At 42.9% G+C, this 24,400-nt stretch overlaps 1 protein-coding gene and 1 long non-coding RNA gene across 7 annotated transcripts; one reads left to right on the top strand and one right to left on the bottom strand.

Moving 5' to 3' along the window:
- Positions 1-302: 302 nt before the first annotated feature.
- Positions 303-23,945, top strand: LOC110980798 (uncharacterized). Of its 6 annotated transcripts, none has more exons than XM_087145723.1 (16): positions 303-653; positions 3,188-3,371; positions 9,788-9,976; positions 10,341-10,493; positions 11,280-11,334; positions 11,636-11,774; positions 12,120-12,273; positions 12,473-12,539; positions 12,694-12,829; positions 13,434-13,587; positions 16,165-16,205; positions 16,421-17,139; positions 19,604-19,657; positions 21,014-21,099; positions 21,470-21,595; positions 21,989-23,945. In XM_087145723.1, exons 2-16 carry the CDS (start codon positions 3,300-3,302, stop codon positions 22,154-22,156), a joined length of 2,313 nt encoding a protein of 770 aa, XP_087001849.1. In that variant the 5' UTR covers positions 303-653; positions 3,188-3,299; the 3' UTR covers positions 22,157-23,945. The 6 variants fall into 6 exon arrangements, with proteins under 6 accessions (XP_087001849.1, XP_087001848.1, XP_022093466.1 ...); XM_087145722.1 differs by having other exon boundaries at positions 19,601-19,657; XM_022237774.2 differs by lacking the exon at positions 3,188-3,371 and having other exon boundaries at positions 304-653; positions 19,601-19,657.
- On the bottom strand, positions 5,262-8,650 carry LOC147796822 (uncharacterized). Its single transcript, XR_015427672.1, has 2 exons — positions 8,521-8,650; positions 5,262-7,906 (listed from the first exon to the last, which is right to left on the bottom strand). It is a non-coding gene; the product is annotated as an uncharacterized LOC147796822 (long non-coding RNA).
- Positions 23,946-24,400: the final 455 nt, after the last annotated feature.

Here is a 24,400-nt window from a genome sequence, read left to right as displayed (position 1 = left end):
ACCGAGAAACATGATTCCTAACAGCTAAACTGAAAAATAGTTACAATTTTTCAGGTTTAACTTTAATACCTCGTTGGCTTGTGTATGCCGCCAAGCTACTAAGCCGATTCTTCGGGGCCAACGGGCAGGAAAAATTTCCCTCACCCTTCGTTTTTTTTTCAGACGGGGGGGGGTAACATCTCACAATGACACACAATTATTCCAGTCACGAAGGCAAAAAAAAGCGTTTTTGTTGCACAACTGAACAAACACCGTAGTCACTATTATGCATTACCAGTAAGCTTTTCAATCCTGCTGTGGCCAAATCCGCCTGCGATTTGGAAACATTTGTGTGTGCGCGCGCTCCCCAAGAGCGCTTTGCCTTTGTGATTTTGTTGGCCCTGTGTATACACACTTGTGCTACTTGACAACGGTAAGTTTGCACCCGGAACTGGCGCTGCACGTACCCCGTTGGCAACCCGGTTTCGGCTCTGCAAGTATTTTGGATGTACTTGTATACTTCTGGCGCAGGCTGCATGTACATGTACGATAGATATCAGGATACGTTTCGTGTTGGCATGCCCGCCCTGCTAGCCGGTGTGGTGGATGGTCTCAGCGTCTATGGGTCTTGCTGACGGACAGAAGCGTGCTAATATTCAGAATATAACATCAAGGTAAGTTTCGCATCCCGATAATCCAGAATTGAAAGGAGTACATAAACTGCCATGAGGGACGGGAGGTCAGCCTTCATGATATCCTTGCTGGCTTACCGTTATGAACGAGTACATTGCTGTCATTGTTGGCGAAATCTAATATTGGACTGACATGAAGGAAATAACATTGTGCTGAAGACGTATTTTCTGTACTGGCTGATTTCCTTGTACTTTTTTTACACATTTGTGGAACTGCTTTCGAATAAAAACTATGTGGATTCAAAAATCGTTTTGCATTGTTGCTGTGGCTGTTTGGTTGCACCGAGACATCAAGAATATTATAACCATGGAGGAATCATTCCTTCATGCGATAAGTCAATACACAAATGCCAAGACCAAGTAGGCCTAACTCTCCGCTGCACTCCTGATGTCACTTTAATCCAGCGGGGTGTACAGCGGGGCAGGAGTGATATGATGCCTCCCTCTGGAGAGATGTTAGCAATTATGACTTAGCGATTGCGAGCACGTTAGAAACTGCACTTCCACCTTTGTTTGGGAGGATCCCTTTATGGATAAAAATATTTGGAGTCTCCTTTTTTTCTTTTCCTTTTTTTTGTGAGAAAAAAAGCTCATTCTCGTTTTACAACCCATGACCTGGATACGCCATTGTTGTATTTCCCCAAAGAATAGGAAAGATCCTTTTACTGAGCCCTTTAGCCAAGTTGCCCATGACCGATTAAACAAGAAATTTCAGCTCACATGATGTGTCTGTAATGACATGATCTTCAGGCAAACCTTGAGTGCCGCTCGTTCATGTTTCGTGATCAGGGACAGATCTCTTGGGCCGGGCGGATTCATCACTTTCGAACGTGGCTGCTTGACAATGTGTCTCAAACAATCCCCGGGGCTTACTTTTTGCAGTGTCGCTCAATTCAAAAATTCCAAAATGAAGCATGTCCGGGGTCATTCGGGAACACCAATACACGCTCGTGAACGAGTCGGCCATACCCCGACTTACACGAGTACTTTTGTTCTCGAATGACCTTGCTTTTTCGAGATACCAAATTGGCGCCTTTATTTTTCGATGTATTTGGTACTACATCATTTTGGAAATAATAGCTTATGATAGAGTTACTGTGTACTTGTATATCCCGTTAAAGAGCAATATTTGTTTCCGTACTTTCACAATGAGATCAAATAAAAATCTAAATGAAAGAAGGTAAATACAGAAATGATCACATTAATAGTGCTTGTCTGAATTCATGTCGAAGCAATGAAAAACGGGGTGAAAAGTATGGGACTGGCCATTGATCTATTGGTTCATATTAATTAGCGTGATGTGTTGGTTTAGTTTGAAACAAATCAAGGAAAATCGACAGCTAAGGTGCGGTGGAAAATTAAATGGATCACAAGGGAAAGTTGCTACTCTGTGATTTAGTCTGAAAATGTGAATTTTATTCGTCACTCATTGTACACGCTGAATAAAACTGCCAGTGGTGTTAAATTGACACCCTAGGAATACATGGCCAGGTTGGTGTTTTCATTAAGGTAGTGCGCATGAGGTGCATTTGTGTCAAGAGAATATTTTATTCAGCATAATACAAAAATATTGATTGTTACAATCATTGTTGTGTCTCCATTGTCTGTAAAGGACATAGTGTTTTTTAAAAAAGCGATGCGTTTACCGAAAACATCGTTGCTTCTTCTTTGGCCCTGTAGATGCGTATTTCCGTGACTAATTTGCAAGAGGCATCATCATGTGTACGTCTACGTATATGACTGCGCATGCTCGATTATACTCAGATGCAGATTTATCACGAGGATGACCCACGGCGTGTATAATCACATCACGGCCCGCTGTTGAAGCGCCAATCAACCATACTTGCAGGCGGATTTAATGTTTAAATAAAACCAACATAACGAGAAGGTACACGAGACAGCATTGTGTGTCGCTTGCCAAGTGTCTAGCTGATAAGGCGCCGTTTGTTCTGCAGTTTGCCCTTTAAACACCTTTGGTTTGGTGACAACTGTAAACAGGGATCTTTGAACAGTTGACATATAAAAAAACACTCCAGAGACGGAGTCGATACAGTTGCTTACTCTGCGCAAACTGTTCCTCCATTTTTATGTACATGGACGCGGTTATCAGAACCGTGCGCTGCATGCGCGCCAGGTGCAATTTTGCCGCATAAAATAAATGAATCCTCAGATGTTGCTTAAGTTGAAGGACACGTTTTCACTTATAATTCGCTTCAGTTGTACAAGACTAAAGACTAACACAAAAGGGGATGCCATGCACATCAAAATGGCAGTTGAACGTTTTGATATGAGCTGCGTTTTGAATGGCAGACACAGATCTGAATGTTCTCCTTCCACACAAGCAAAAACACAGCTGTAGCAATTAGAGTTCTTAGCCAACACGTAGGCAGTTTGTAAAGTCTACATGAGCTAATTAGTTCTCCAATTAACGGCATCGTTCGTGAGGCAGGCTTTAGAAACATTGCAATCATTACCACTGTTTATCGCCAATAAAACCGTGTTGTGTCACAATGCAGGTCACTGTCGACTGATTAGTAATCGTGTCCAATCTGTTATTCTCCGATTAACGGCCGGACGACAAGGTGTCGAGAAGTGTTTGCCAGTCAATGTGTATACACGTATATGTGAATGCGTATACTGAAGTGCACACCGCAGCCGCTGAGAGTACGTAACTTGAACACCATGCACAGATTTTATACGGTATGGTGGTGGTTGTTTGTTTGTTTGTTTGTTTGTTTGTTTGTTTGTTTGTTTGTTTGTTTGTTATGGTTCCCCTCAGTTGTCCTTTTATCGCTGTTCTTTCTACGTTGCCTTTGTTGTTGATGTTCTTAAAGAGTTGTTACTGACGTAGGTGTTTGATTTCTTGCCACTGCGGAACTACTCACCTGTGAAATTGTTGGTGGCTATTGTAGCTGTAGTTCTGAAGTAGCAAATCTCATGATATAGTGTGCACTCACTGATCATCAATTACTGTGATTCTTGCCTGATCGTGACACTGGTGTAAAAGTGCAATTCATCGGGAACTTTAGTTGCTTCATCGTTTTGTCTTTTATCTGACTGACTGCAGTTTCAACACAGGTCATGCCTTAAAAAACTTGTACAATACTAAACAATGCAGCATCGGCGCACCGTAATCAGAAGCATTATCACATTGGGCATTATCAGATTATAGGCCTATAGCCTACGTCACCATGGATTTAAATACATGTAACGTAATAACTGCATGCAAGTTTTGTGCATATGCATGTAGAAATTTCACATTGGGCATTGAAAGTGTATAGGCTACATTTCGTAGATTATCAGCGGTTGCAACCCCCCCCCCCTTCAGCCGTGGGCTAAATGGAGCTACCAGTGAAATGACAGCAAATGAGTAGGACTACCAAAAACAAATCCCGGACGAGGATTGCGCCATCCATCTCTGACTTAAACTATTTCCCATTGTTACACGAACATGGAGTCCCGAGTCTATGACGCCATATGAAGGAACCTTTGGTTTGGTCATTGTTATACTGATATGTTAGGAGTTCTTTTCAGACATCGCGGGGGGTGTTAAGTGACAATAGGCTGGAGTGTGTATAGGGATTGGACTTTTTTGGGGGGTACCCCTCTGTCCCATTTCGTGCCTGGTACATATGACGCTCTTGCTGTTGCCCTTCGCCTGATAGCCGAGTGCACACCTTTGTTCCATTCGTTAACATGCACGGATTTGGGCTAGGTGCAAACATCGACAGTATTGGTGCCGTCAACACCATGACTGCTGGATGATTACTCGCTTCTCTTTTTCATGCGCCTTGAAGTGATTATTACACGAGTGTCACTGCAGTTAAGCATATCGGAGTACAACAAGGACTCTTTGAAATCGAAGAGTGCTATATCAACTTCATGAGAGTATTTGTGCAGTCAACACTCAGTGTTGGATATAATTATACCTGTATTCTCTTCATATTGCGCCTTGGATTCATTATTATACGTGTGTCATTGCAGCGAAACCTTGCTGACTAAAACCACCACAGGACTCTATGAAATTGAGGAATGCTATAACCTCGTGAAAGTATGGTTAGCACTTTTAGAACCACTTTACAAACCGCTCACTAAATGAGCTTCACTGATACTTACATGTTCTTATCTATGAATCATTCCGAAATGCTCCCTCGCTACAGATTGCTATTTTATTTGGAGAATGAGCAACTTTGGATTCAAATTACTTTCCAATTTTGGAGTTAAATAACAACAGTACAGAATTTCTATAAAGCGCACATATCCACCAAAAATTGCTTATAGCACTACAAACATTAGCAACACAAGAACATTTACAGGCCTTCTCTTCAAGCAAGATTATACTAGAACATTTTAAAAGAAATGAGATGTGTGCTGGACCATGCAATTGGGGAGCAGCGATTCTGACATATCTGTCACCTCAGGACCGGTGTGATCTTAGAACAACTAGAAGATGTACCTAAGTTTGTGTCAATTCAATTAAGCTATAATCCAACATAAAAAAGACTGGGCAAAACTTAGACACAGAAAAGCAGCCAAACACATCAAATCAATTCCTTATTGAAAGGTGAAGAGCAAATTCAAATCCTTGATAAAACTTTGCTTTTTAATGCATTGATCTGGAAAACACGAGAGATAACAAACTATAAGTCATTTTCTATGGAGAAAGGCAAACGTACACAATAACGTCAGAGTGTGGGCGTTCCCGGTAGCTCTTACATTTAGTAACTGTAACTATTACGATGCCCAATGGAATCAGTCTCACGGCAAGCTTAGTGTGTGTATCTCTTTCCTAACTCAACCTTCCAGTCATGCTATGTATGAATGAAACGAGGGATGTGGTGGATGTGAGGATATATACTTTCTTCGTCGTTTGAAACCTACAGTAGTTATGGAATGATTACCGTCGGTTTGAAGCGACTAAGATCAGACAGCAGATTCAATACGAACCCACAGTAATTATAGCTAGCAATAATCGTACTTTGTAACAATCTACAGTTTGCAGTTGATCGTTACGGAATTCCAATATTGTTTTGAAACGCAAATCGTAACCTTACGGATCTACCGTTTGCTATGCATTTGTACAATTAATCTGTCATGGAATATTTACAATTATTACCTACACAACGATTCTCGGTGAATCTCTTTAACAAGGCTAGGGCAACCCCTCAGTATCACCATAACCCCCTCTCCTGAAAGGCCATACACGCCTCCTGCACGTGATTTCTGTATGAGGTCTTCAGTGCATGTTGAAACTGTGATTATAAAGACAAACACAGAAATTGACTGGAGCGGAATTCGAACCAACGACCTCTGGAACACCATCCCCCACGTTGGTGGTTTTTCCCATTTGTTATTATCTCTCTGTTCGGGGGGGCGCAAGCCAGAAGCCATTAAACCTGATACACCATCTAGCCAGGGATCACACCCAAAAAACACGCTACAACCTAGGATCCTCTCTAAAATCATTTGTAAGCACCTAGTCAGTTTCCTTTAGAGTTTGTTTCATGAACAAACTGATTCGATTTTTGTCTATAAAAACACATTTATTTAAAGTCGTGCACAATCCCAAGTTTATTAATATTTGATCACAATATTTTCACAACCAGAAAAATAATCTTGAAGAGAATGGTGTTTTGTATATCTGACTTGTCATACGGTCTGTCTGAATGGGCATAATGACGAATCTCGCCTTTTTAGCCTCTCTCTCTATTTTCCCCGCCCTTCTTTAGCATCGAAACTTGGGTTCGCCGCGTTGCCACATCACCGTAGCACGTCATGCACTCATAGCATGCACGAGCAGACGCTGGAAGAGGCCATAGATTGGTCTACCTTTTACCGCAGGTTGCCTTTTATTGTCCTGAATTGTTAACTCATTGTCCTTTTCAACAGTCGATCAATTCAGTGAAGGCTTTTTGTCGTGTCTGTAGTCCTCGGCATGTTAGGGATAGATCACGTAGCTCCATGACCAAGCAGAAATGACCGGTAATAATGTAAACGCTTACGCGCCTTGCGTGAACAGCTATTAAGTGACATAATCCTCCATATTAAAGTCGTGTTCTTTGGTTGAGGGCTTCAAAGACCAACACCCAATCGATGTCTTCTTCAGAGAGACAAGTGACACGGTGACCATCGACAGGCCTACGTGACATGATTTGTTTATTAACAGGTAAGATTTCCCAAGCATGAAAACGAAGCCGACCCTTCAGGACTTGTCTTGTATGTATCCGGTGGGCATTAATGTAAGACGAGTGGTGGCACAAGTCTTGCTCTCAAGTGCCACGGTACTTTGTGACCGTTGCCAGCGTACGACTTGCTTGGCCTGGCTACGTCGTTCACGTTGTCATTGTTCACGTCGTTGACATTGCTTGGAAATAGTGCTATCATCAGAACTTCGTACATCCAGAAGAATGAGGTTTCTACTACAAACCCTGTTAGGAGTTTTCCTGCATTGCACGCTTTCAGTATTTTAAGTTTTAATTTGTCTTATCGATGTCATACACAACTTCGCAGAGTCCTGAAATTCCGAAGCGCTGGAATTGTTCCACTTTATTCCGATTTTGTCATTTGTCACTACGGCAGAGTTGAAATCATCAGTATGCCTGTTGATATTCAGAGGACATGGGTGTCCCTCCTTCAAGGTACGGTCGAAGAATGGAATCTTGGAATCCGGTGCCATGTCTTGTAATTCAGATTTTCTGCTTGATGGGTCGCTGTAACCCGGATGCTGTGTCATTGATATAGTCAAAGAATAGCGCCCTTAATAGAGCGATGTGGTTTTAAGAACATGAAGTCGCTTAATGTCAAATTAAAAAAGTGTGCGTGCATACAGTAAGTAGATTATACGTTGTAAATTGCAAGATATGTGTGACTAACTGCACTTAATTGCCTTGAACTAGAAATTCTCATTACAGAATCCTGAACACACGTGCACCTTTGAGAATCCAAACTGCTTTTTATTTCTAAGAAGGAGAAGAGTGGTTGGTTTCATTGGTACTGCCCGTCCCTCCGGAGAACGCCGGTAAAACCCGTTTAATGACCCCTTCGGTGAATACCGGAATATACCCTGATCCCGTGCCTTGTGTAAATACATGTAGCAACAGCTGCAATGGGATCATGGAGGTTGTGATGTTCCTTCCTCCGCGATGGATCAACCTGGGCATTATAGACACGCTGCCGATGACCTTCCGTGCTTGAGCTCTGACTTAAGACGTTCATGACCTCATCGAACCCGGAACCTGTAATCTATATAATTTGGTTGCATTAGTTATTTGACGGTGCAAAATGCAGTATGCGCGTCCACATTTCAATCAGATTTACGTAAAGTGCAATCATGTGCAGTGTGGAGTAAGATCTATCGGCTCGTGTTTTGACGTTGCATCGTTGAAGATTTGAAGTAGGACGGCCTGTCTAAAATTACGCAGTTTGTCAGGTTTTTTCGGTCATTTTCCCTTCTAATTGATCGATATGAAAAAAATCAAAACGATGGATTCTTATTCACCATTTCAAAGATGGGGAATCTGTGGTACATGTACGTCCATTCGGTTGCTTTCATTTTTCACATGTTTCTGTATATTGCTTCAAAACAACCTTTTCGACTTGTTTGTTTATATATTTATAACAGTTTCATATGTTGCTATAGTTTTATTGAGAAGGCCGTTGCGATGACGTTTTCGCCAAAGAAAATTTTGGGTGCCTCGACAGAGTTTAGGAAAACTCTTTCTTCTTTAGTTGTTCGCGTTGTTTGAACTAGACGTCAGCAAATTGAGTTCGTCAACTCTTCGAATCCTACCGGCACCAGATTGTTTTTTTTCCTCCCAGAAACTGGCAAACATAAGAAGGTCTTCCTCACATTGTACAGACGTCCGTTTGGATTTCCACGACATTGTATTCAGTGTGGGGAACATTCATTCCGATTCCCTCAGTCGTATCGTATCGTATCTTCCGGTGTCAAAACATATGGTCGCTGTGCCGCCACTAAGTGTCAGTCCCAAAGTCTGACAAGATACTCCCGTATCTAAATGTATGGTCAAAATTATAATAATTTAAAAATGTCAGCGATGAAATGAATCCCTGGTGATGCCTTTGTCAGACAATCTGCACGCGTATGACACAGGTCTTTGATGTGACAGACACATGTTCCTTCATTGGAGCGTCCCGATTTATAATTCACGTTTACTTAACCTCCAGCATGGTATCTAGAAGAACTTTGTGTACACCCATGTTCATTATTTATGAAAGGGATAGGTAGAGAAACGCAAACAGGTTAATCTTATGCGTATCCCAGGGACAGAAAATTACCCGTGGATCGACCACGAACTTCTCTTTGTTTGACGGACAATAAATGTACTAGTGAACAAAAGCTACCCTACACAAGGAAATAGGTTTATCATGATGATAGATTGCTTGTCAGAAGGTAGTCATTAATTCCATGTTTTGCGCGGGAGCGATATTGTTAGTGCATAATGACTTTCAAATGGCCATAGCTGCTCCTGACTACGTACTTCAACTGTGTTGAACAGTAATAACTACCACTGTCTTTCCCACCAATGGGCTCTCACTTGCTGAAGGGTTAATTCTGTATCCTCAGTTGTATAATAACTTTAGCGCAATGTACCTGGGCTTACGTTAATTATTGATAATTGGACAGTTGGTGGGACGTCACAGGAAAAAATCTTCTCACGGGGCTGTGTGGTGTTACCGACGTTAACGACTGGTATTGTGCATGGTAAATTGTTGAAAGTTGCCTCCTGAGCAATCAGCGGCGACCGTAGACATTGACCTGCGTGCGGAATGGCAAGGACGATGGCACTGGTTACGAGGACAGCGACGACGATATACCATGTATCATTATTGCAGTGAAGAGTAAAGAGGAAGGGGAGAAGGTGATTGAGTGTTGTAAGCCACAATTACAATAATGACAACCTGTGCAGGAGGAAGTGGTTAGCGTTTTATGAGTAAAAAGCAGGCATCAGCCGGCCGTAACATTGGATTCACAGCCAGGTGGATGGCCCAGATTGTCAGTGCATAGGCCTAGACGACTCCACCTGTGACGACTCTATCCCTCTTTATTGTGAATGCTTTGATTTGAGACACCCTTTCTTCCGTGTGCATTGCAGTACCGCTCCCCTGGTAGAATGGAGGCGGCCGACAAGGCAACTTCCCTGCTGGTATTCCACAGGGACCGCCTCAGTAAGCTCAGGGGGGGCATATCCCGCGTCCTGGAGGCTTTTGTTGATGTACTCGACGACAAGGGAGGGATCGCAAGCAACGAACCTGCTGAAGTTAGGAAGCAGCTCCAGGAAATTGTAAGAAGCCAATTATTAATTAAAAGAAATTAGGTGTTAGGAGAGAAAGTAAACCCTCTGTGATTTTTCTTTGTGCGGCATTGTTTAGTGTCAAGAAGTTCGGGGCAGTTATAACCTAACTTACCTTGAATGATCGAATGAAATGTTCGGTGTAATTTGTCAGAATCGCGTCGATACAGGCATTTATGTGTTCATGTTCCTGATGTTCTCCTATTACTTGGAAGAACGTGTTGGTGGCTGATATGAAAATTTTCACCTTGATTCGATTTAGATCGATGGCGTTTCTTGTCTAAGACTAGGGGAAGTTTTCCCCGGCGACAGTTGATGATGATGTGACCGTTATTTGCTTCTTTTTGGACGGTAGGAGGATACGTCCTGGAGCCGGATTCGTGAGCATTTTCTAGACCACCACGAGCCGTCAGAGGGGCCGCAGGAAGGGCGGAGCGTAGCCAGACTCCTCCTCGACTTCACCAACAAGTTGGATGACGTCAAGGATGCGCTGGAAGACAGGCTGAGGGTGAGTCTTGGACAGTGGAAAGACTTTTATCCATCTGGGAGTGGTCATAAATCATAAACAAAATTGCCTTCGTTTACCCACTACATAAACCTATTTGACCAGGATTTGCTAAAAGATGGAAAAATGATTAGCTACCGACACGTGCTTCTGAGAGTTACTTTTTTATTTTCAGTGAGTCGTCTCTCTGTCTGCTCATTATAAATTAGCTGTGTCGTGGCTCATAAATTGTTGGGGTTTTTCATACCACACCAAAGTTAGTTTCAGTCGACCACCGTTCAATAATAAGACTTTTGTGAATTTGTTAAACGCAGGCACGATGTAGGTCACGTCATACATCATTCACGTCTATCGGCGAATTTCTGTTTTGTTTAGTCACGCCTCGAATATCGAACGCAGAGACTGTTACAAGCCGGCAATAATGCAGTCACAGCATATTGGAAAGCAGCGTAGCTCCGGTTGGAAGACGGACTGATTACCGCTTTCACGATCTGTAAATATGAGATGGAGAACGTGTTTGTACGTGCTCAGTGGGTTTCGTCCAGCTACGGTAGACCTCTTTCACAAGTTGCAAGAACAGAATCGGTGGGGCTCGGAAGACACATGTATATAACCTGGAAGTTTGAATACCTGCCTTTTCTAGTTTGCCAAGCCGTGTCGTGGCAACTGTTTGTGAAGTTCTGCATGGGTGATCTCCAAACTGGGTCGATTGGTCGGTTGATTGGTTTCGCATCCGGTATCCATGCATTTCAAAGATTTCATCTTGTCTCTTAATCTCAACCCATCTAGGAACTTGCACAACAGAAAGAATCGACACTCCAGCAGGAAGTTAAAGATCTACAAAGTAGGTTTTGATAATCGTTTCGCTAGTGCTTACTCGATTCCTTTTTTCCTCTGTTGACTGTTGAACTTAAAGATGCCCGGAAAGTTTTTTTTTTCTAATCCGACAGTCGTGTTCAAAAGTTATGTGGAAAATAATTGGGATGAGGTCAAGAAATTTGATAACATGGTCATTATTGAACCGATTGAATTTAATTCTTCATTCATTCCTTCGCAATGACTGGGCCTTGATGTTTTTTTCCCAACACACAGTTTTTGCATTGCTTAGTTTTTGCCATATGAAAGAGGGTACTTCGTTTCCACAGAAAAGTTAACTGAGGAGAAGACGAGAGCGGCCGACCTGAAATGGAAACACCAGGAGCTGGCCGAGTCGTCGAGCTCGGAAAAACACCTGAAAGGAGTTCTCCATCAGCAGCTCAAGGAGAAGCAGGAAATGATAGCCCAGTAGGTTCAGTGATGTTAAGACTTTGGGAATACGGAGGCGCTGTGGTGCCTGTTCGCTCGTGCATTTGTCGTACTTTTTGCAGACAGCTCAATGCGAATGATGTGTTTGTTACGCTGCACCAGCCCACGCACATCGGAGATAAACACAAATTTGACTGACCAGACTTGAAGCGAAACACTTGTATGATCAGATGGTTCAAAGTTTAATGCAGAGGCTAGTCATAATTAATTTGGCCTCAGTAGGGCACCTTAATTACCACTCTAGCGAGGTAACGTTGTAACAAGATGTTTCAGCTAATTGTGGTGATATGTTTCCAAATCCTGTGTTAATCTTCTTTTGAGCAGGCTACAAAGAAATGGAACAGTTCAGCTCTGGGAGAAAGAGAAGGCCAAACTGCTAGAGGGCAGTAAACAGCGAGAGGAGAACCTCGCGCAAGAATTGGCGCAGTTAAGGGACACGCACGAGGACATGAAAGACCGACTCAATCGACGAATCAAAGTGAGTGATTTCGCTTCTCTGGAATGAACTGTTCTTCCAAGCTAGTGCACTTTCTGGAGCACTCCACACAGTCGCTTTAAAGGAGTGATGTCTTTTGGTTCTATAAGGGACAGGATATTCGGGTTACTTTTGAACTTTCATTATGAATTATTTCTCATTTATTTACCGAGAGGAAATTTTCGTGAACTTCCTTTTAAAGGACCTGGAGGAAAAGGTGAAATTGGAACGAATGAAAGACATTGTGAGCAAGCTTGCATCCAAGGACGGTAAGAACTAAATAGTTTGTGCATTTACATCGTCCTTTGGGGTTGCCCTGGACAAAACCTGCTCTTCCTTTTTTCAGCTGTTGAGACTGAGTTTATGAATAGGACGTTGTGGTGGTATTTGCGTGAACTTTGTGGTGGCTGCTTTCGCTTTTAGAAATTGAGGCCGATGTAGAATCTCTGAAGCGACAGCTGTACATCAAAGAGGTCGATCTGGCTCGGTTGGACCAGGAGCTTATCAACCAGCAGAGGCTGTTCGTGGGGTGCATCAAGGGCATCCAGAGAGACTTCAGGTCGGTGCTTAAACCCAATGACAAAGGAGGCTTGTGTTGCATTGCATTCGAACGCATGTGGCTCAGGACTCAATTTGGGATTTACAGCATTGCTTAGTTTTTTTCATGTCTAAAGGGTAGTGCTAAAATTGCTGGTATGATTTGCTTGCAACTTCTTAAACTTCTGGTGATTTTTCGAATTCCTTCTGTATTAAAATTCGAAGTGTGGTGCCTCCAGCTCCTTTAAGAAGTCGCTTTCGTAGGAAAGCCGACCACAAGTCATTCAGTCTTAAATGACCTTTGATGCCAAGGTAATTCGGTGTCACTGTTAATCTCATTCATCTTACATCATTTGTAATTGCCACAACGCTTGTGATCGACCGAAACAGTTCGGTACCTTTGTGTTAAGTTTGCTGATACGGCCTTTTGACAGAAATGTTTTTAAGTTTGCTCGTCAACAACATAACGTTACTACGCCCTGCAAAGGACTATGACGACTTTTTCTCCCGATCCATGCTTCAAAACACTCGAGAACAAACAGCCACAATCGACTTATTTCTTCACAATCACCAGACTTTGAGACTAGGGTAATTGGGGCCGATCATCTCGATTTTGTTGTTTCCAGAGTGATGGAGGAAAGACAAGAAGGACGGAGGCTCCGAAAGGACGACCTGCAGAAGATGAACGCCATCCTAGACGCCATCTTGGCCGGCGCTAAAGAGGCCCGATTGGAAATCACCAAGGCAGACCTGCCACTTCATTATATCGCAGTCCAAGAGGTAAGAGTTTTTCTGGTCCATCAACCTGGCGAATCGGGAAGTAATGTCCAACCGAGTCCCTAAAAAAATCCTGCAGAAAGATGTTTTAAATGACGAAGCGTATCGGATCAGACTAGGCCAAGCGTCTAGTTTCCTCTTTGCGACATTTTTTGTTTTCTCGAATACTGCTGGCCTTGTAAAATCACGGAATTTGATGAGGAAAACGCGAGGCGTTCTGGGTAAAATACCGCCATAATCAGCGCACCTCCTCCGTGCGCACGCAAGGCTGTTGACCACAGTACCAGTGAAAGAAGGGCCATCCAATAGAACCGAAGTGTGACGTCACTGTGAACCAGAAAGTGCAGTGCAAACGAATGGAGTACCCGTGCGTGTTGGTTCACGCGCTGGTTCTCGCGCTAATGCCTTTTACACACTAATTGCGCGCGTGACGTATTCACTTCGGTACTCTATGGGTCCAGTCCACTAATTCAAGCCCCATTGAAAACAGTGTAAAATCAGCACCGTTCAGGGCCCAATAGCATGCACGCCGACATCCCTGAGATTTCTGAAACACAAATGAAATTCTTGTCTGGTCACTTATCTTTCAATTTCTTTTCAATTTTTTGTGGGTTAACCAATTACATTTTTAATTATTCCCACAAAACAAAATCACCCCCCAAAAAGTGATTTTTCCGAAGTCTGATTGCAGCCATTTTTCAAGTGGCAACCCTCAACTTTCTCGGGCACTTAGGACCATTTTTCAACCGTAGTTTTCAGCCCTTCTGCCCTCATATGAAAGCTCAAAGACCCAGGAAGTTGATCCTGGCAACGATTTACACAATCTCACCGTTTTGGGGGCCAAACAATCTGCTTTTTCAAAAGATACTGTGGGGGCACTTTTAATGCTAATGAGCTGGTCAGAAATTCTCACTTGAATTAGTGGTCTGCACCCTTTATATACACCCATTTTTCAGTTTTTCACACCAAACTACACTGAATGGTTGAGAATGCATCAAAAACCTCAATTCCAGAGAAAAAATGAAAAAAAATTGTCTAATGGCTGCATATGGAGAGAAAATGCTCAAGGTCAGCCTATAGCAAATGTGCACAAACTACTGCAGACTGCCTATATACACTAACTAGTGCAAATACAATGAGCAGTAAGCAGCTGAAAATTACACTTTTCACATGAGCAGCTTCAACTACCTGTTGCTACAGATAATGGGGAGGGTTACCCAGGCTAGACACTGCCAACTGTAGCGGCCAAGTGCACGAAAGACGTAAAACTTTGGCCATGCTTTGACATGAAAGCTCACCGTCGGATATTACTCCAGTTGAGAGGCTCCAGCCAAAGAGTTGAAAACCTGAGCCCAAAATAGGGCACTTCCAACACAAGAGTGGAACAAATCACCAAGGAGAGTGTCTCGATAAATTTGAGTCACCTGTGCATATCCACGGCTTGGTCAGTCGGTGCCCAGGCTGTACTTGACCATCTAAAATTGAACCGGACCCCCCCCCACAGTTAGGGTTGGCCTCTGTTAGGGTTAGCCTTCATTAGGGTTGGCATCCGCTAGGGTTACGCTCTGTTAGGGTTGGAATCCGGCTTTTCTAGGTTTCATTCAGTCCATCCTAATCAAAGAATTTCTTGAATCCGACAAACAAACAATTACAAAGTGACATGTTCCACATGTTCATATATAATTCTCATGTGATTACCTGAATATTTATTGTGTCCGACAATCCAGTATTTCTGATGTCTCATAACCCATAAAACTGTTATTCATGGCTTGTTGTGGTCTCTCCACCACTGCCAGGACCAACGTAAACAAGAGGGATAAATTTTAAACCCAGCCGCCACTACTGCATGGACGCCGCCATTTTGAAATATAGGGTCCAGTCCACTAATTCAAGCCCCATTGAAAACAGTGTAAAATCAGCACCGTTCAGGGCCCAATAGCATGCACGCCGACATCCCTGAGATTTCTGAAACACAAATGAAATTCTTGTCTGGTCACTTATCTTTCAATTTCTTTTCAATTTTTTGTGGGTTAACCAATTACATTTTTAATTATTCCCACAAAACAAAATCACCCCCCAAAAAGTGATTTTTCCGAAGTCTGATTGCAGCCATTTTTCAAGTGGCAACCCTCAACTTTCTCGGGCACTTAGGACCATTTTTCAACCGTAGTTTTCAGCGCTTCTGCCCTCATATGAAAGCTCAAAGACCCAGGAAGTTGATCCTGGCAACGATTTACACAATCTCACCGTTTTGGGGGCCAAACAATCTGCTTTTTCAAAAGATACTGTGGGGGCACTTTTAATGCTAATGAGCTGGTCAGAAATTCTCACTTGAATTAGTGGTCTGCACCCTTATGAGAGCTCAGAAAAATCAGTGGTGATATCAGCGCGCACGGATACGGCGGTACTGTGCAAGCGGTACAATGATCTATGATTGAGGGAATTGTGAATCATTCCGTCACTTCAACCAAATTTTGCAGTTATAACAAAGCCACGTGGTCAGATGACGGCTGTTGTGTGAATGTTGATTGTGCTGCCCTATTTGTATGTGGCTTAATCATTTTTTTTCATTTTTGGCAGGATATTGTGGCACACCCAGCCAAAAGAATGACCAGACCGAGGTAAATTTTTGCAGTTTTACTCAAATTATGTTTGAAAGGTTGGACCTCTTATGAAAAAGACAAACACTGAAGGAAATTAATATGCATGTAATTGTTAGGTTTCGCTGCATGTTTTATAATTATTTTTAGAAATAATTAAAATTCAAAAGTATTAATTTTTTAGAAATAATTTTAAGAATTGTTATCAATGCAATGCACCCTGTTTCATTTCTCAGTATACTCGCTCCCGTCATCAGTCGACATCTTGAGACAATCGGGGATTCCCCATGTGCGTCACCTAAGTCCAGTCCACCTGGGAGTCCGAATCAAACGCCTCGTCGCTTCATGTCCCTAGACCTACCCCACCCAAACTCCAGTCCCGCTCTCTCGTCTCTCAGCCGATCGTCGACGATGCCGCTCATCGAGTCCTCGTCCGTTAACGGACAGGCGGTGTCTGCGAGGAGGCCACCGCCTTCGGGCAGGGCCAAGATCTCCGTAGAGGAGTTCGGTCTCATCCACAAATCCCCCAGGAGCGGCTTCGGGGCGCCGAAAACGCCGAGCTCGGGCACGAGCCCTTCCGGGAGGAGCCCGAACCTCACGCGAAACCACCGCGCCACGTCGATCCCCGAGAGCGCACGGAGTCCCTCCCTGCGCAGGCGGCGTGCCGTGTCTTCACCCGTGCCCCCGGAACTGGCAAGTCTCGCCAGACCGCCGTCAGTCAGTCCCAGAGAGCCGACTGGGGCGACGCTCTTGCCTGCGCCTCGCCAGCCTTCCAGAAGCGCGAGTCCGGGCGGGCGGAACGGGATGGCGTCAGCCCGGAAAGCTCGCGGGTCCGGTAAACTCAAAGCTGATACCGAGAGCTTGGGCGCTTCCAAGGAGGACGGCACATCACAAGACGGCAAGCCTCAGGCCAAGAGTACACTGACTGGATCTGGTGACTTCCACCTTGAGAAAGGTATCTGACGATACGTTTTCATTTGTTCATTTCGGTTTTCAAGTGCCATGTGCTAAAAAGTTAAAAGCTGTCAAAAAAAATCGTCCACGTCATTCCTACCATTGTCTGCTGATGATTGTGTTATGTGGTGAGCTTGAAATTAACACGACGTTCATGTCATCACATTTGCTGTTTGTTGACGTTAACTTTTTTGAGACATGTGCCAAATTTGTCTCGCCACCAGTGCGTGCGCATGAAGCCAAAAATGCTATAAAGCCTGTAACAAGACCCGCAAAACAAAAAAAATGCAAAACCAGGAGCCTTTCCATATGTTTGTTTGTTTGTTCGTTTTTCATTGCATGTTGACTTATGTCTTAACATTCCATCGTTAAAAGCAAGAAGAAATCCGAAAGCCTGGAGGTACAAATGGAATGCCGGGATTGCCATTTGTGTCTGAACCGTCAGACCTGGGTTGAAGTTGTTTAAGTCATTTTCTGGTTGTGTTACATCGTCATGAATACAAAAAAATGAAGAACAATTTAATCATAAAGAGATTGCTAAGATCATTTTTAACCCTGAAGTTAAAAGACCTTTTTCAAAGGCTTTAAAGGCCTTTCAACAAATCTTGCGAAGTGTAAATCTATAGCTATTAATATGAACCCTTAAAGTGCTCCCATAAAGACAAGCCCCTTCGTTGTTTTTTTCCTCAGAATTTAAACCAAGATACCAAAAAGAGTAAACTTTGTTGCATTCGGTCATTATAACGTCCTCTGTATATTATGGAGCTGCCCTCTATACATTGTACATGTATATGCATTGATCCCGTTTGGTCGCATCTGACGATGCATTAAAAAGCCGATCCCTATTCTTTCACAGACCGCATTATGCTCATTCGATCCCGCATAACTCTGCACCAATGCCAATTCCGTATTCATGAGGCCCTCTGATTTGATTACTTTGCCATGAGCCCTTTTTTCCGTGCGTGTCGTTACGTCAGTAAAGCTCTGCATTCGCGTTGGTGACCTCAACTCATTTCACAAAGATAATTCGATTATGCGTGGCAAAAGCAAGCCGTGTGGCAAAGTGAAACTCCTTCACACGCGTGCATCTGGGAATGAGCCGGCATAGCAAACTCTACAGTAAGCTCGCTATGAAAGATCATCGCTCTTGCCTTGCAGCGAAGTTGCCAATTCCTAACCTCTGCAACACTGCAATCCTGTGCTCTTTCCTAGAAAACAATTACTACTACTGAAACCGATTTCTTTTTCATAATAATAAATCAGGAAATTTTGAAGTGATTTATGTGTCAAATAGCATTTCAAGTTGCAGGTAAGAATCACATCGAGGGGGACTTATTTGCAGTGCAGTCCTGTTTTTAAGTGTTGTAGTCGAGTACTTTCTGAGTACCAACGTTCTCTGCAAAATACTGAACTGGGTAAGACGAAGAGGGAATAAAGGCAGAGTGCACAGGCATTTGATTGTAAATGTGCAAAGGTAAGATTACAAAATAAATGTTAGACTTCAGACACTCCCAGTTGTGTAAAATATAAGTTTTAAGGAGAAAAGTACTCGGAAAGTACTTGGCCGAGTACTTTCCGAGTAATTTTGTCCTAAAAAGTTAATTTTAATCAAACAGTGATGGTCTGAAGTCATTATGTTGCTTTGTAATCTTACCTTTATGCATGTACCATCAAATGCTGATGTACTTCAGCTTTGTTCCCTTCTAACTAGTTAAATGTTTTGGTAGAAAACTTGGTTCTCGAAAAGTACTCGACTACATCACGTTGTTGTTTTTTTCAGAAGGCACCACTAATGAATGAAAACGGACTCAGGGTATCTGCTTAGAATCCCCCCCAAGTGGGAGGAGCTGGTATTATATCAGCAGGGAAAACAGAAAGTCGAAAGTCCAAGGAACTATTGAAATAAAAATACTGCTAATTCCCGCATTCGAGCTTCCAATGTTTCAGGGAGTTTAGTCCTCTTAAGGCGAACAACATTTTTACTGAATCTGTCCATAATCGGTGATTATAATGCATGTTTATGATTCTCTGTCGCGATAGTCGCCCCTGAAGTGCGTTGCGCACTAATAAATTACTCTATTCCTGGAGTCAAATTACTGCTCGATGATGGAAACTCTGGCGCCAAAATGTGTACATAAACAGCGAGATTGATTTGAAATGTCGCTTTGAAGTTAACCTTGTTTTCTGTGTCAGATTGCGCTAAATCTGTTCGGGAGCATGGTCCCATAATTGCAGTGTGTGTTTCTTTACAGAAAAAAAGTGTGGATTTCTTTGTATTCATTTATGTTCATTGAATAACATATTTGCATATAATATTCGCTGTTTTTGTCATTGCTCATGCTGTTTGAGAGCAATTGTGGGCCATTTCATTGTTGCTTGCTCTTTTTTTTTTATTTTCACCTCTGTCTCCACTGTGGCTTTTGCGGTGTTGTTGTCGTGTATGCACGTCATTGTGAACAAAGCAGGGAACCAGCGAGGAGACAATAAAAGCTTTAACGCAACGCAGTTTTTCGGGACAGGTTTGGAGCTTTCTTTTTGAAACCTTTGTAACATAAAAGAATTATATCCATGGATCCATACCAACAGTAAACATCACGCAACATCAGTACTGTGTGCAAATCATTTTTTAGCGTTTCCGTTACTATGGATTGCTTTTGCATTTTTGCTGTAATGGCTTTTTGTGACTGCTCAGTGACGTCATGTTATGCTAATGCCAGTGCAACCATAAATGAGCAAAGTAAACGACAAAACAAAAGCCTTGTGTTATCAAAACCACCAATAGTTAACGGTTGTAAAACCGTCAGTAGGTGATTTACGTAAATCACCTAAAGCACATAAACCAACACAAAAGCAATATACATAAAAAATGACATGGATTCAAATCTGATTTGTATTTATTGTTTTCGTTAAAATGTGTTAAAATGGGCCCCCAAAAAAATTAATGACATCTGTTCACGCATTTGTGATCATTTGCAAGTTGTTAAATAATTATTTTATCTTAAATAGTGTATTATATATATACAATATATTTAACAATAACAAATATGTCTAAATATTATATTGAAAATTTGGATTATTGAAAATATTTACACCGCTGATTTCTAGCGCGCAGTCATTTTCAAAGGGCTAGTAGTTTAATTTAATAAAGCAATCTTTCACGCATCCTAATAAACGCAGATACATTAGTCCCATTCTGACAGTCCTGACATGCGCAGAACCTCGCACTTTTTGGCTTTTTGCCAAATAGCAATGTGACTTCAGCAACACCAGGAGAAATTGTAATCACTGGTGGGTGAAGCGAGCGTGATGGGTTGAATCTTGAATCAGGGTTGAATCTTTGTTGATACTGATTTGCAGAATAAAGGCGCCTTTCCATATGCGCGTCAAGACTTGCACCAAGCGTTGCGTATCCGTCAGACCCCCCCCCCCGGGGGGCGATTCTGACGGCCGAACGCAACGCACATGTGTGTTGTGGTAATGGAGTCGATTTTTTGTGTCCGTGAAAGTGAAACGCCTGAACGCATCGTGTACGCAACGCACCCCGAAAACGTACATAACAATTATGGAAAGGCGCCCTAACTGACCATGAGCGTAATGTGTGAGAGGGAGATACACATGTGAAGGATACCCTGGAGGTTGTCACAAAAGAAAGAAATCCGCCCCACATGTGGACATCCGTGGACTAGGTAGTGAGGACTCCACGCAGGTGGGAGGGGTCAAAGTTCAGAAGCTCAGGCGAAGCAGCCTTCATCGACAACTTCTCGTGATTAGAAGTACTTATTTCAGGATAACCCACAGGCCTACTGTGCGTTGGCGTAGGACTTGCTGTCTGAAACCCCCTGGTAAAAGCTCCTCCTTTCGTTCAATACCAACAGAGCACCCTGAACTTATTGATAAGGAGACAGGGATACTGGACGCGGCTACTGCCCACACATGCTTCCCGCACATGTCAGAGGAACAGGTAAGAAACATTGAACAAAATTACCTGAGATATGCCAAGCGTGTGGATTTACTATGCATTGTAAGTTGGTGCCTTGGTTTTAAAAGGGTTGACTGACAGTAGCGTTTGGTGCAGCGTAGATGCAGAAAGCTGGAAAATTTAAAGCAAAGCCCAGACGCTGAGAGAAGTGAAATTGGGAGTAAGAATATAAAAGTGAAATTAATATTACGATTATAAAAGCATTAAACGCTGTATGTCCAAGTTTATTCCAAAATTAGCTGGTACTCGTGTCTTAATGGCCTTGCGCAATTAAGCTTATGAAAAGGGGCGAGGATTCCGTTTTGCAGAAGCGAACGATTTTTCATAATTTCCTGTTTTCGTTTCCCCACAGATACGAGAACACTATCAGCAATTCAAGAAGTATGACACGAATGGAGACTACAACCTCGACTTTACGGAAATGACACAGGCGATTCAGTCTACGGTGGCCGATTACTACAAACCGAGACAAATCAAGGTAAGCAAACGCGCAGACAGGACAACAGGGTTTAGCTCTTTTCGGCTCTTTTTTCCAATGGTCTGGGTAAAGTTCATGTCAGTTACGCGTTGATGCGCCTGGTCCTAGTGACTATGGTAACCATTCCGACGGAGAATTTGCCTTGTGCAGATGCACCCCCTCGTCGGTTTAAAGAAGTCGGGTTAGCAGGGAGTATTTATTTTGGTGGTAGCGACGCGACCGTAAAAGTGCACATTTCATAGTCGCTTGTGAATCAGCGAAGTGCAGTTCGCCCCCCCCCCGCCGTAGCCTCTGTTGTTGGAAACTTGCGCCCTCTCTTGGTCCAGCTCGGGGCTCTAAAGCCCAGTCACTGACAGACAGGTATTTCGAATCCTCGTATTTTTTGTTGTACAGGAAGCGATGGTCGAGATCGACGTGGACCAGTCTGGCTCCGTGGATTTCTACGAGTACCTAGGCGTCTCCACAATGCTGCAGATGAAGATAGGCAAGTCGGAGATCTTCCGCAGTACCATGGTGAAGCACGCGGGCGGCTCCATATCGAAAGTCTGCTCGATACAGTGATGGGCCGTGAAGGAACTTGATGTCAGCTATCAAGACGAACAGTTCAAGAATGCAAGAATTGACAAGGACAGTGTACCCCCAGAGCTGGAAGATCTCCTACATAAAAGCGATACAGCGCTTTCATGAAGAAATTCAAACGAGCATTCCAATTGTTTTTTAGTAATTCACAACTGCTTTGTGTGGAGCTAAACCCATCGAATGACCTGTCTACAAAGCCTGTTTACCATCACTTGGAAGGCTGGTTCATACTTGAAGCAAAAACAAATATGAACTCAGAGTCACGACGTCGGATCACTATTCTTGCTTCGAATTTTCGAAATTAAAACACAATTTCAACTCATTCGTAGGAACTACTGCGTGTCGTCCAATTCGATTCGCTTTCGCGTTCGACTGAAGTATGAAGCGGCCTTCGCCTTTGTTTCCTGCCACAAAGGCGACGGCATTCAGGAACGCACTCATAGAATCTTGCCCATGGAAAAGTGAAGTCACTGCCGTTGAAATGGTTTGAGACAAAGTGATGGCCGCATTTCAGAGGCCATTGCTGCGGCGTCGCCATACTTGCTGACAGGTGGTACGCGCGTGCGTTACACGCCACCTCCGCCTGTAGGGTGTCAGACGTGTTTAAAATGCGCGTGTGCCAATGTTAAGAACGCGCGCGCGAGTGTGGTGCCACTGCAGTTTTAATGACGGCGCCCCTGATCAGTCTTTCACAGAGCTGTTCATGGAGAGAGCATGCAGCTAATGTGTGCTAATTGTACCGAGTTTGGTCCTCTTATAAATTTGGTTCTGGAATCCCCCTGGAATTAACAAATCTTGTTATTTCAAGAAGCACTTTGTGTCGGGGAGGTGGTAAATTTAATTAGAGATTTTACCGAGGAATATACGCTGATGTATATGGGCGAAACCCAGCAATTAAAAGTCTTGTTATAATGTTGATGGTGACTCTATTATCAAGGAGGTTGAGTTTTGATTAGATTTATGTCATATTACAGTTTCGTTCAAGGTTTATATTGTATGAATGATTTCCTTGTACCCAGAAAGATCGTAAGCCGGTTGAATGTTCTCACCTTTCGTATTCTAGCTGTCGTGTACTTAAAAATCAGGCACATTTGCGCCGCTGTTTATTTCTTGCAATTTTCTTTTCCATCGTACCGTTATCCAATCTGAGTTTCTCCACAGGAAGGCAATATTTCATACAGCTCATAATACTGACATGAAATCAACCGGTTAACCTGTCGCGCTCAATTAATCGGTTAGGCCGTGAAACTTAGAGCGGGCTTTGCACGTGTATGGGATGCACAGTTATGGCATTTTGGAGAAAGTGTGTTGGCCTGAGAAGGTTCCCAAAATGAGTTTGAAAGACACACGCTGGAAGTAAAAGAGATTTCTACTGACGCTGAAACTACAAGCGTGGCTAGCAATTAGAATAAAGATCATGTTAGTGATTTAAACAGTGGTGTGTTTGGAATTGTCGGTTGCAGAACTTGTCTTTAGACAACTTACACATTCCATTTAGCAATCAGTAATTGAAGACAATCAGAAGGCAAAAGCAGCATTTTAATATTATATGTTCTGTCCATTGACAGCATTACTTGTACATAGTGAGATTACATGGTGTATTTTTTTGTCGAATTTAAACTTGGAAGTTCACAAATGGTACTGTATAAGAGCATCTTGGTAATTATGTCGCAGAGAAAGCCCTTGAATTTAAGTGAATTAAGTGTCTACTTGAAAGGCGAAGTCCAAGATTAAACCCTCAGTCATGTTGAAGGCATTTATTCATTTTAAAGTTTATTTGTTTTGTCTGTTTCTTTCAACCTTAATGCCCTTTGACATCAACCCTGAGGCTAACAGTAACAACGAGGTTTTGTTTTCATCTGAAAGTGAAAAAGCCCACAGAGATATTCAGACTGACACGTTAATGAGCGCAGAAATGACTGTAAGTGTTACTATGAACTTGACAACTCGAAGATTTTATAAAACGGGACCCTTGGACGGCTGTTTTTTGAGAGACTGTTTTTTTTTTGTAGTGGTGGTGGTACCCCAGACTAATGTTAGTGGTTATCGTGGAGAAATTTCACCAGAAAAGTCGTCTCTTGCAAGTAGTTTTACTAGTCTGTAGCTTTATTCAATGTCCTGTAACCGTTCATATTTCTAAAAGGGCGCCCTCTCCGGTAACAACAGGCCGATACCTAGAGTCATTTTCCAAATCTGGGCTTCGGGTCATTGCCTTTCCACAGTCAG

The sequence above is a fragment of the Acanthaster planci genome, linkage group LG14 (assembly GCF_054643075.1).
Source record: "Acanthaster planci isolate LZ-2023a linkage group LG14, COTS_SCS, whole genome shotgun sequence".
In the NCBI taxonomy this organism is placed as follows: Eukaryota; Metazoa; Echinodermata; class Asteroidea; order Valvatida; family Acanthasteridae; genus Acanthaster; species Acanthaster planci.
The sequence above is the reverse complement of the archived record's forward strand: the minus strand, read 5'-3'. Positions and strand labels throughout refer to the sequence as shown.

Coding starts and splice junctions, on each gene's coding strand:
- LOC110980798 (XM_087145722.1), top strand. CDS start 3,300: ATGCGTATACTGAAGTGCACACCGCAGCCGCTGAGAGTACGTAACTTG. Junction 12,274..12,472: donor GACTCAATCGACGAATCAAA/GTGAGTGATTTC, acceptor TTCCTTTTAAAG/GACCTGGAGGAAAAGGTGAA. Junction 12,830..13,433: donor GGCATCCAGAGAGACTTCAG/GTCGGTGCTTAA, acceptor TGTTGTTTCCAG/AGTGATGGAGGAAAGACAAG.